At 38.3% G+C, this 13,804-nt stretch overlaps 1 protein-coding gene across 13 annotated transcripts in view; it reads right to left on the reverse strand.

Moving 5' to 3' along the window:
* The window catches only part of tjp1a (tight junction protein 1a), a 99,734-nt gene extending 86,247 nt beyond the window's left edge, over positions 1–13,487 (reverse strand). For 5 of the 13 annotated variants that reach the window (XM_034882575.1, XM_034882598.1, XM_034882581.1 and 2 more), the window contains exon 1: positions 12,948–13,486. In XM_034882575.1, the coding sequence (XP_034738466.1) occupies positions 12,948–13,039 (92 nt within the window). In that variant the 5' untranslated portion in view covers positions 13,040–13,486. Of the gene's footprint in view, positions 1–12,947 lie in introns of all 13 variants that reach the window. The other 8 variants (XM_034882641.1, XM_034882615.1, XM_034882632.1 and 5 more) reach the window with 3 other exon arrangements.
* Between the last annotated feature and the right edge of the window lie 317 nt (positions 13,488–13,804).

A 13,804-nucleotide genomic window follows, 5' to 3' on the forward strand; every position in this document is an offset into this window, starting at 1 on the left:
TGACATAACTTTCATCTTGCTGTCTTTACTTTTTTAAGGACATCCTTTCCTGTTGGCTGTACTCGCATTCCAGCATGTGTGAATAATTGGGCTAAATGTCAGCGGGAAGCTTGCAGATGAAGAATAGGTATGGAACATCCACTTGTCTTCTATTATTAAGCCACAATGAAGCTGCTTGGCTTCTTACATGCAGGACTGCAAAGGAAGGGAATTTCCGAGGTAACTTAAGGTGAATTGCTAAGGAAAAACCACTCACTGTAATTCTGACAGTTTTCAACCTCATGTCTAAAATAAAAAATAAAACATTGTATTATAAAATATGAAGTTGTCCAAAGTTATTTAAAAGGGAACTGTTTTGTTAAAGTTTATAACCCCACATACATGTGGATTAACAACTACTAGGGCTAGCTATATATATATATATATATAACTGTTATATACTGTATGTTGAGTGTATTATGCATAATTAATTAGCTACTGCAATTTAAAAAAAACTCAATGTAGCCAACTGGATAACGAATCAATGCTTGATTCTAATAAGTTAATAATCGTTTATTTTAAAAAAGTGTTGATTATTGTTTAAAAGTTACTGTCTCCATAAGTGTACAAATCAGAACACAGAGTGAGTGAAAGAGGATAACAGGCAACAACATAAAATTTAGGCAAGAGTGCAGAAAGGAAAAAATACAAAAATGGGCACAAGAAAAAGAAAAACGTATGTGTGTTTCTATATATATATATATATATATTTATATAGAGATACACACGTATAGAGTAGGTTGGTTATCTACTTTATCGCATTACATCTGACCACCTCATGTTTCCAATTCTCCACCTTTAAACATGCCTCTGACATGGAAGATAACTGTGAGAGAAGGTGACTTTCACAAGCATGTTCAAGGAGAATTACGATCAATTTCAACATTTAGCTCTGTAGATTTGGTGTGCTGTGAGAAGAGAGAAAAACTAAAACATTCGGTGCTGTCTACACGTGTTATCTTCCTGCTAGAGGGACTACCCAACAGGCTTCAACGGGGCAAGTTTTAAACATGTTTTTAGCCTCTAAACATGTTCAAAATGTCATTAAAAGTGCCTACCCATGTGAAGTGTTTCCTTCCGAGTGAACACAGTAAATCTGACTGTTGTAGATGTGACAGAATTGCATGAAAGTTCTGCTAATTCAGCTGTGTTTAGTTCCGATGTGCTTCAGGGCCGTCTACAAACTACAACACAAAAAAAAGAAGATAAAACATATTTTCAAAAATGAGCATATGCTTATTTTTTTAAAGAAAGTGCTGTAGTACAACTAGCAGGAGACAACTTATAATTGAGGTAAGTTTGAAGACACTACCTTGTTCAATCATTAAATTGATGGCCTACATATTTTAGTTTTATCCCTTTTTGGCATTGTAGACGGTCCCGAAGCACTACTTGCAGTATAAACACCGGAACTAAACAAAATTAGCAAATCTTTCATGCATTTCTGTCACATTTACAGCAGTCAGATTCACTGTGTTCACTTGGAAGGAATCACTTCACATGGGTAGGCACTTTTAATGACATTTTGAACATGTTTAGAGGATAAAAACACAGTTAAAACTTGCCCTGTTTAAGCCTGTTGGGCGCTAACTCTAGCGGGAGGATAACACGGTGTAGACAGCACCGATTATTTTTGTTTTTCCTGTTACTGACACCACTCCAAATTTACAAACGACAAAGCTAAGTCTGAGAATTTATCGGAATTCTTCTTTAACGTGGAATGACTACAAAATAAAAACCTCAGTAGACAAAAAATGTCATTACATTTTGTGTGACAAATAGTGTATGTGTCAAAATCTAACAAACTCAGATTTATATGTATATTTTAAAAAAACACGCATGGAAATGTACATTAAAAAGTTTTGCATAAAGATGCACCAATAATCGGTTTAGAATTGAATCTCTGCCTCCAAATCGGAATTGAATCGTGAGATGTCCAGAGATTCCCACCCCTAGTTACATATGGTTCCAATAATGCTGACTAGTCTTAGTTACAGTCCAAGAATACTTAATAGTTCCTAATATATAATTAGTGCCATTCAATCCCTGTCTACTCCTGTGCACATGTTCACAAACGTGTGTATTTACTAACTCTGCACAAACCCTGAACCTCTTTCACTGTAATCCCAGTGTTGTTGTTACAAGGGGATTCCATTCACACATCCAGCAGCCGGTTATGACGCTATGTGGGTTTTAACAATGTTTCTAAAATTGACAAGTGCTGACATGGACAATATCCAAATGACTCAAGGAGGGCACTTTACAACCTATAGAATACTCATTAATCCTCTACTAAAAGATAACATCACTTAAGTGAAACAGGAGGAAAGAGAAACAATGAAACACGGGCCACTCAAGGAGTGGATATAGTGCTTCCATTACACTGTATATTTGTTATGAAAGTTTCTGACAAAAATTAAAAACAAAAAGCAATATAATTTGAAGTGTATTTTGTAACTTGACTTGAAACAATGAAAATTTTCCAGAATCATGTGATTCTAAATCAATCTGAAAAAGCAAAAAGTGTTTACTTTTAGCAGATGTCCATAGTCCTATTCTTGACTTAAATTGTTAAAGGTCCAATGGCATGAAAATTTCACATTGTTTTTTTTTAACAATAATGTGTTCCCCCAGCCTGCCTATGGTCCCCAGGGGCTAAAAATAACAATAGGTGTAAACCGAGCTCTGGGTATCTTGCGCTGCCTTCGAGAAAATGAAAGCTCAGATGGGCGGATCTGGAATACCTTATGACATCATAAGGAACAAGGTTACCTCCCCTTTTGCTGCTTTGCCCGCCCAGAGAATTTGGCCCACCCATGAGAGAGAGACAGCATGGTTTTCAATTGAGCAAAGTGGCAGTTGCTCAAGGCCACACCACCAGCCTCCACCTTGCCCCCCCTCGCTCCTCCTCAAAAGCTACAGACACAGAAATGGCTGAATTTTGTGAGACTTCAGATATGGTATTAGGGGACCACTAAGGTCTATATAAAAGCATCCAAAAAGCATCTTGTCATTGGGACCTTTAAAACAGAAACACTGCATTTTGTCCATCAAGGTACACATATTGAAACAATAAAGGACCCCAGAAGAAGCAGAAGCATGACTGCCCACTTACTGCTGGCCTTTGAATGATTTATCATCAGTGAGGGTGCAAAACTTTAGGAAGATATATTGAGCCGTGCAAACCAGTGAATTACTCACAGTTGTTCTGTGTTTGCAGACAGAAGTTAGTTTCACTTTTCACTGCCTGTGAAGAAATATGGAGAAACTCAAAAACAGGCTGGAGTGCACTCACATTGCGTAACCAAAGGGACCCCTTTAGTGCAAACAGGCAATGTCGGCATCTTACAGCACAAAAATATAGAAATAACAAGAAACCTTAGGCCCTGACTGCAGTGAGAGGTGAAGTTTATTAATATTACATAAGACTTTAGCCTGAAATAGAGAATCTCACTCCGGCCCGGAATTTAAAAGGTCATTAGCAAAGCTTTAGATTACCTTATCCTAGCAATGTGTAAATTATTACAGAACATTTATTAAGGAATCAGCAGAAAAAGTGTGTTCTTCTGTTACAATATTGTTAAAGCATAATTACAAATTAATACATTCATCAACAAATATTAATGAATACAAAAAGGCTTTTGTTGCAGCACTACAGCCTAACATCACACTATAAGAACATCATCAAAAGATTATCAAAATTCATTTTAGGATTTTGAAACAACAGTTGACCAACGAATCTTAACACTGCATCCATTTAGTAGCTGTTTGGGAGGTTTAAGTCATATCGCATGAACTTCATCAGAAGTTGGAGTTTGCCCAGTTGTCCAAGAAGTGCAATGTGCACTGTTTTTCTTTTTAAAGGCAAAAGAATATATAAAGTGTATATGATGTGGTTGCGGTTCATCACATAATCTGTCACAACACAACAATAATGTGACATAGTATTTTGATAAGAGATTTTGAAAATACTGTGTATATATATATATATATATATATATATATATATATATATATATATATATATATATATATATATATATATATATATATATGTTATATTATCAACACATACTAAAAAGTAGAACATAATACTGAGCTGTCATTGCAAATCAATTTCTTACAGCATATACTACAGATTAACATTAATGCAAAGTCTCATATTAAGGTGTTTTTCCTATAAAAGGACCTTGAGTTATTTTGTTTAAATACAATTTTCCAACGCACTAATTTATCTTTATGCTCATATTTCCTGTTCTATACTTAACAGTGTATATACAATTGTGCCCAAACTGATTTACACATCATTAGTCATCTACAGAATGGTCAGTTATATTTAACATTTGACCACATATTTAAATTTAAGCTAGTGACAAATTTTGTATAAGCTTGTAATCACCAGTTAAACTATCCAGCTCCATGGGTGTTAAAGGGGTTGGGGGGTTACCAGAGTACTACATCCTCCTGTTACCACAGAGGTATTGTGTTATGACAGCATTTTAGATGGAGTGCACTTTGCTGAACAATTGGTTCCGCTCAGTGAGGGCTACAGGGACAAAAGCAGGTGTGTCTCATCCTCATCCTGACACTTCTACATAAGCAGCACTACTCTCTGTCCCACACATAGATACCAGAGACATGATCCCATCACATATTTCCTGTCCTCCTCTGCCCAGGTGGCTCTAAAGAGAAAACAAGAAATGTTTTTTTCTTCAACTGCTTTTATATCATTGTCTAATAACATGAACTGTGCTCTGACCAAATTGTAGAACAGAGCTCTGAAGGGATCCCTTTTGGATTTGCCTTTGTTCATTTCTTCCAGTTTATCAAGCAACAGTGTTGTATCCAAAATAGCTCCTCTGACCTTTCCCTTTCCATTTATATTCTCATACCTTTTCAAACAATCTTTCTTTGCCAGTATGCTAGTCATTTGATCTACCTTCCATGTAAAAACACTCACTAACTATAGTGCAACTATTGCATAGGTAGAAAAAATAAGTGCAAAAAGAAAGAGAAGCAGAAACTAAAAGAGACAAGCGAAATGAGCATGAAGGAGCATGGGGCTGAGGCAAAGCTGTAAGAAAAGGGGCCCCAAAGACAAAAGGAGAAAGACCATAATGCAAAGGGACAAAAGACAGAGGGACACTGTCAGCGTATGGTTGAGGTTGTTCTCAATGCTTTGTAATGCCTGGCTGTTCAGCTGGAAGTGATGGTAGCCGATGAACATGCATCATTCTGCTCACGGGCCCCCTTCTACTTCAGGGGACAAGTGGTGACAAGAGGTGCATGACACATCCTACTTTATTAAGATAACATCACAAACCCTCCCTAACAGAAGAATGAAAAAAATGACTAATATGTTGGCTGGCTAATAACATCCTTGAGAACATCTGAAAAGGATAAAGAAAAGAATACAAGGAAACGTATCAAAGCTTTTTATGTACTAGTTGGAGCCTGTAAGCTCTTTGGAAGCCACCTGGACAGACAAGGCTGCGACTGAAAATCTGTGGCGAGCTCAAGACTCTGATATGGCCAGACAGGCTTGACAGATGGGGAGACCAGATTAGGCATATAGACATGAATCAAACAAGGCGGGACAACGCTCATGTCCGAGTGCTGTCTGACCCTTGTGGAGAGGAGGCAGGTCATGTGTGCATAACACACATCAATACAAACACAAATTCAACTTCAGGGCACATTAAATCGCAATGTTTGAGCAGTGATTTTGCTGTGAAGACAATTTGTAATAAAAGTAGCTTGAGATGCTGCCATACCTACTGTATCACCACCCTCCAAACAACCAATCATGAGCATGTTTAGATTTTTTAGATAACTGTCTTTTACAGGGAGACCAGCAAGTCTTTAATGACATATCAACAAACACAGGAAATGGTGACAGTATTAATAAGCTGTTATCATCATGTTGTCTTGCTTGTACATCTTATCCTGTCCAAACATCCATGTTTGCTTATTATGGTTTTGGGTGTTTTATTTTCAAACTACATTGCAATGGTTTTGCTAACTCTCTAATCTTACATGGAAGATGGAAATTGTAAGTAATTTGGAATATTAAAGGCAGGGTTGGTAACTAATTCCAATTTACACTTATTTATTGTTTTATAGAACTTGACAGCAATAAATAACGTATTGGCTCTGAAAAAGGGTTGAGGAGATGTTACTGTCAAATCTTTTTCTTGTTTTTATTTTTTAAATATTCATAAATATTCATTTATCAGAATCATTTATTTGACATTATAAATGATTTTAATGAATGAATACTTAAAGAAACTGCTGATACCGATAGATAGGGAAATGCCTAATATCGGCCAGTAATATCTACCCGCCGATATATCGGTTGGGTGATAGTAGTCATCCATTATTTGTTCGGTTAGTTGATTTAAATCTTACTGGAATAGAGGACATAATAAATAAAAAATGATAATCCCTAAGCGTGCTGCAGACTTATTTCATCCACTTTTTGAGTTCCAGACAGTCTCTACTACATTGCAGTATAATGCTATTACATCATATTAAGAAAAATGAAATGTCTCAATTTTGTAACATTAGAAAATATTAAAATTGACTGACGGATATAAATCTGCCAAGCAGAGGGAAAGAAGAAAGAGAATAAATTGAGTTCTCTGTCAGACCAAAGTGGATCCCCTCTGCTGTGTCCTTCTCTATTTGTGGGACAGCAGTGATGGATTCCATCTTGTCAGTCCCCTGCGAGCCATCGTGACAGTCGGGAGTCACCAGAGGCCGAGAACGTGTGACTCACAGATTCTAAAAGTCATCGCTGCTCGCCGTCTGGCTCTGACTTGAGACGATGACTCTCTGATAGGTCTTTGTTACCATCACCGCTGCCAACAGGCTCTTTAAGCAGCCACTACCAGCAGACCCTTAGTTAGGCTCATCATTACATGAATCCAGACATGCATGTGTGTAAGAGCTGCAGTCAGACTCAAGGAGGACACAGCAGCAGGGCGGTCACGTTTGCACCGAGCAGTATCAGGAAGGTACAGATAGCTCAGGTTGGTAAGCATCTTATCAATTAAATCTGGCTCAATATTATTTGATATATTTCAAAACCGGTGCCGGTGCTATACTTGAGTTTTGGTTAAAATGCGTAATATTTATAAATACATTTTATACCATACTTTAAGAAGTATTAAATGCCTGAAAAAAATATTTGCTCAAAGAAGCAAACATCTTTTCAGGTTGTAATACTTGATTTTATGTCACACTTGGGTCAGTAATCAACAAGTATTAAGGTTCTAAAAGTGCAATTTGCGCCCCACAACCTTCGGCAGTGTGTAACGTTCAATAAGTACACGTAAAGTGTGTTGCGGCCTGCTAGGATGAATATGAGCATGTCATATAAGTATTTGGTAGATTAGACTCACCTTTTAGATTATTTGATCACAAAAGAACGCCCAGTCATAAAAAAATCCAGAAACAGTGCAAACCAGATAGTATAAAGCTGTATACAGCACAAACTTTAAAAAGTATGTTGTCTTCAGGGGCTGAAGGCGTAAAAGGGAAAAATTATTAACTAGAGTGAAATGCTGTGGTATTACAGTATGTACTTAGTCTGGTACCTATGGGTACAAATAAAGTAAGAAGTACAGCAACCTAAATAATCTGATAATTGTCGGCATTAAACAGTAGCCATTCAACAAAGCAGAAGCAAAAAATGTAAAATTTCACAGTTATCAACATTTATATTGGGCCTCAAAAGTTATTACTTAAGGCCCAAACCCATCTACACTCACACACACCCACACCAACAAACACGTAAACACCCACCCACAGGAAGCTCGGAGAGTGGGTGGGGGTGAGACACGAGTCAATAAACCCTGTGTAATCTGTTCCCTTTAGTGGCATAAACCATCTGAGAGGAGATTACAAGCGTTCTGCCAAAATAAGAACATGCGAGTTCCTAATGGACAGAAACAGTGAATACAAAAACACACATACATGTGTTGTGTGCACCTTTGCATATACCTTTTAAAGAACTATGTAGAGTAACAGTAGTGTATTCAAAGACTGGCATGAAGTCAGGATTTGTGCGATTAAGATCATATTTCATGACTTTAATAAAAAAAAAAAGGCTCTTTGACTTAAGGGAGAGCAAGACAGAGAGAAAAAAGACCGTATTTCAGCATGTTTTTCAGAAAAGTACTGATTATCATGACAGGCCCACCCTAGACTTGGGCTCCTGCTGAGGTAACTAATGCGTGGCATTGTCAGTTTGTGTGAGATTACGCATCATGGCCTCCATGAATGGAACTGGAAGAGTGGAGGGGGTAGGACAGGAGTTGTTTAATGTGTGTTCCTCTGGAGAGCTGGGAGGGAGGATGTGTGAACAGGCAAATCAGAGGGCAGAAGGGCTGCTGCATGTGTGTGTGTGTCTGTGTTAGGGAGAAGAAGGGATGCTGACTTTATGCATCATTAAGCAGGTGGACTCAGAACACCAGGCGAGGCTGTCACTGGGAGCAGAGTAGACATCTGGCACACAATGCAAGACAATACACCCACATGTTAGGAAGAGCTGTGACCAGTTTAAACACACGTCATCAGGGTAATTATTATTTATGGATCATCTTAAACTAATAACAGGGCTGTGGTTATTACAGACCACAGTGTTTTGTGTAATAACAATGTTTTATGCAGAGTAATAGAGTTATGTACTGTAGAGCCTTCTGTTTGTTGTTATTTAGTGCCTTCATTAAACTCAATTTATTTGACTATGTGCTGAATAAAACAATAATCATATTATTACAGCTAAAAAGCTTAACCAGGTATTAACTAACATTAAGGGTGTAATTGGATCAAGCATAACTCGATTCACAATGATGATTAATGATTCCAGATGACTTAGCAAGAATGCCACTTTTTAAATAGACTCTCTTAAAACCAGGATCTACCAAGATTATTGTTACTGTTTTTTAATGATATATTTAAATGTGACTAGTATTGCCTCAGGATCATTATACCAATTCCAATGGCAAATGCAGTTTGGTGTAAATACTAAAAAGTAAGCATTTGTTTTAATCAAGGGGGTAGAGTGTTTTGGAAGATCATAAAACCATCTGGCACACAACCTCCTCCTCATCTATAATAAGTGATGTCTTCATTGTATCTCCTTGTTTGGTTTATGGAACAACCATGTTTCCTCCCTTTGTGTTTTTTGTTGCTATAAAAACATTAACTGAGCATGCCTGAGTGAGTTATAAATCATCTTGCTAATGTACTCTTTGCTGTGACTCTTATACAACACAAAGCTTGTGCTGTGTCTTCGATTTCACCATCAGCATTTATTTCTACAGTATGTCCTTCATTGCAACTCTCAAGTCAATGGACCACCAGTTTTAATGTAAGGTTAAATAAAGTATACTTTATCTTATCATATATTAAGGTATAAACTAACCAGTCTGCTTTCTTTTGATGTTTGGATTCTGTATTTGTGCCAACAAGTTCAAAGAGGAAACCTGATGCAAAGTGGTGCACTGAATAAAAATCACATGTTTATGTTTAACAATGGCGGAATGAATATGTTTTGCTTGGTATAGACAGTTATAACAAATGTAGGGATAGAGGTGGGTAAATGGATAGAGCTAAAACCAACAAAGTCCCTCCAGCATGCATCTACTATATTGCTACTCCCATCAGCTCAAAGGTTCGCATGCATCTGAATATAAACTTGACTATCCAACAAACGATGTAAACTTGGGTTTTTAAGAAAGGTCTTTCAATTTTAAATATTAAATGTAATGTTACATTGTTGAGTATTACCTCAATCTGTGTATTCAAAGTAGTTGAGTTAATTGCGTGCATTCAACCCACTGATTCTAGGCTCTGACTTCACCCTGAATAAAGACAGACATGGCATGCAAGTGAATGCATGGGCTGACTCCATGAAACCTATACTGTAGGCACGCGTTGGTTCAGCTTCCCTTCGTTAAAGTGGCTGTCGGAGGCGATACAGTAATCCTGTTTTAATGGCTGGGCCCCTTCCCCCACTATGATGTGATGGCCTCAGACAAACCACTGCGCCTCTCTTAAGGGAGAAGTGTCAAAACCAAGTCAACATTGTGTCCTTTCCAACACATTTGACGGCAGTCATGAGCTGAGGGGAGAAACCCAATCCTTTTCCCCTGTGTGATGACTTGGGATTCAGTCAGGTGTGTTGCTAAGGCTTGTTCCTATATATAGGATATATATATATAACTCAACAGGAACCAGTTTGGACATTCACTACAATAAACCAGTGTTTGTCTTCTCACTTTGAAGTAATGCCAATCTGGAAGGATTATACCTTGTGCTTAATGTTATCTTTGTGGATTACAGAAGGAGAAGAACTGAATTTGCCCATTGTATTAATATTGAGTGCATATAATTAGACTGAACACAACTCTGCTGTGTAATGTTTTTGGATTCTACTTTTTTTCATTAATGAGGCTCCTAATATCAGTGAGGAAAAGGAAGAGACTTACACAATTTACCGTAATGTAGTCTTGTGTAGTCAGACCCCACAGCGATGTGTAAGCGCTAGAGAAAGGTTTGGAAGTACCCATTATCATTCTACTGGATGCAGTGATGGTTCTCTTGCAACAGTTAGTGGAGATAGTGGGATGGGAGGAGAATGCTGACTGAAATAGCCAGCCGATGGCAGGCTTATACCCAGAGTCAACATCCGGTGAGTCAGACTAACCATAATATGACCTATAGTATAATCATGAAACTAGACATCTCATATAACATCATGTCATCTGTCATCTGTCATGTTGTCAAAAGCCAAATAAGGTTACAGACATTAACATCAACCTCTTGTTTCCAAATATCAACCAACTAATTTAGTAAATGTACAAAATGATTGGTCAATTAATCGGTTACTTGACTGACATCAATTTACTTAATTAGAATAAAGTCATTTCGAGATACAGTGAATCTTTTACGAGACTTACAAGACAAAAATAGACTTTTCTGCTTCTGGCTTCTCAAATGTAAGGATTTTAACAACTATTAACGATAATTTTCCTTATTTAAGAAGTTGGCGGTTATTTCTCGATGATTTATAAAATGTCCGAAAATTGTGAAAAAAGTCTACAAAACGCTGTGTTTTCTCTACAAAACGCTGTGGTTTTTTTTGCTGAAAAAGCAGCAAATCCTCACATTGGATAAGGTAGAACCAGAGCATGTTTTTGTTTTGCTTAAATCGTCTATCAAAGCAGTTGCTGATTAATTTTTGGTCTACAAATTGATTAATGAGGTCTATATCAGGGGTGTAACAATACATCAATCTAGATCGATATACCAAATCAATGATCAATGATCCAATGTCATTGATGCAAATTTAAAACATTGATACATATCATCTTTCAGATGCACTTTTAAATTTAAAATTCCCACTTTATATTTATTCTTTTTATTTAAAAAAAAAGTGTTTTTTGTCTGGAAAGAGCTCATTAATAAACTTGTTAAATTATATTTTAGTTGCTTGCAGTTGATATTAACTGATTGTGTTAAATGGCCATTAATGATATTGTTTCATATAGTTCTCATGCCCTAGAACCAAATCAAATTGAAATCCTATTGTGATAACAATATAATGTTGTGTTGCGATAACTTGTTATTTCAGCCCCTAGCCTATGTTGTTGTAAAGTGAAATTTCTTTGGAGTTTAGTCTGTTCGTTGGACAAATCAAACATTTTGAGGATGTCACCTTGGATTCTTGGAACTTATCATGGCTATTTTAAAGTATTTGGGGGAGTTTAATGCTTTATTAGATGATAAGAAAGGGGAGAGAGAAATGAGGAATGACATGCAACAAAGGTCCTTGGTTGCACCCTAACTGTAGACCTATGGCATATGGCACTTTAAACCCCACCAGAATGCCCGGTGATTGCTATTTTTTAAGCTATTTTATACCATTTTGTTTATTGAGTATCTTAAAAATAATCAAAACCTTAATTAATAAGGAAAACAACCCTTACAATGAAGTACAATCAATTTAAAGGGGAAAAATAAGAAAACAGAAACTGGTGTTTTCAAAAGCAGAGTTTAGCGGATGCAGATGGGGGGAAAATAGATGAGCAAATAATACCAGACTTTGATCCGAATTAAACTAGGTGGAAACACTCATATATCAACACAGACACATAAGAAGCCAACAATGGTAAACCACTTAGCATCATTACTGTGATCTAAATGCAGGCGGCATCAAGCAGCTGAATAAGTTATGAGAGCGGAGAAACCAGCCGACATTCCTTTTTTTTTTAACTACATCAGCTCACAGAAATAGATCTGAGTACAGAGACATGCTGGCATAACACAAATCACAAAATGACAAGCAGACGCTTCCAACGAACGATCGCTAAATGAAGGCGAAGAGGGAAGAAAAACCCGGAGTGCGAGCGACGTGGACTACATCGGACGGCGCTCAGCATTGTTCTTGTAAATCTGTTGTAAATAATAGGCCTACACCTGCTCTGTCTGTCCGCTTCTCCGACCGCTGCACGCAAAACTCACCGGCGGATCATAACAAACACGAGTCCACCAAGCGAAACACAGATAGGCTCAACACAGAGGGACGACACGCACGCATACGCACGCACGTATACGGCTGCACATCAAGCTACTGTACAAACCTCTGGTCCCTGGCTAAATACCTGCTCTGTGCGAATGGATATGAAAGGCCAGGAGACACGGTAGCCGACTTCCGCCAACAGATGCTCAGCTTCAACTTCACACGAGACACCGGGGAAGGGGGAGCTTCTCATGACAACAAAGCTAAAAGGCTAATTTTAAAGCTATTTGTTTCACATGAAAATGACACCACTATACCTTTGCCACTTTTTTTTCACGCACGCTCCCATTCACACGCGCGCCTCCTCCTCTCTACTCACCACAGCTGTCTCTTAGTGGGGAGGCAGTCTTTGTTGGAGGCTGTCACTCCCATGGCCATCTGCATCACCGTGATGTATTTCTGGTACTTCATTTTGTCCTCCTTTACTAATACTACTGCCACTACTACTACTGTTGCCGCTACTACTTCTAGGAATCCGCGCGCCACAAAAGCGGCACAGGTGAGTGTGCATTCAAAGTTCTGTTACTGTCCCCTGGCACCCGCGGCATCTTCAAGATCAAGAACAGCATTTCCACGTCTGGAGGACTGTTGACTGGGGAAATGTTCCCCGAGGAGCTCAACGAAAGGTACCACTCTGCCGCGACCCATGTCTCTAATCTCATTAGCGCTCAGAATAGATTGGCTAATCCATTCAATTTTAGTCAGGACCGAGTCATTGTTGTGGTTCGCCACGTAGCGGCCACTTCTTTCCTCTTTTTACCCCGTATGTCTCTGTGGAGTGAAAGGGTCAAGGAAAAGAAACGGTGTCAGAGCTAGGATGCAGCGGCGGTGGCACCCAAACGTCTGCGAGGTAGGAAGGAGAGAGCGCCTGTGTTCAACGAGAGAGAAAGAGAGAGAGAGAGAGAGAGAGAGAGAGAGAGAGAGAGAGAGAGAGATCAGGGGGGTGACAGAGGATGAGGAGGAAGAGGAGACGAGGAGGAAGAGGAGGACGAGGAGGAAGAGGAGACGAGGAGGAAGAAGAGCGAGGCAGCGATGTAAAGGATTAAGAGGGGGAACCTACTGCTGAGTAATCTCTCAGTATTGTAAAATTGAAGGCAAACGCATCATTTTTTACGTTTTGGTTGTTATTTTTCACAAGATTGGTCCATAAGGTGCAATTAAAACATCAAAATGTGG

This window comes from Etheostoma cragini, chromosome 1 (assembly GCF_013103735.1).
Source record: "Etheostoma cragini isolate CJK2018 chromosome 1, CSU_Ecrag_1.0, whole genome shotgun sequence".
NCBI lineage: Eukaryota > Metazoa > Chordata > Actinopteri > Perciformes > Percidae > Etheostoma > Etheostoma cragini.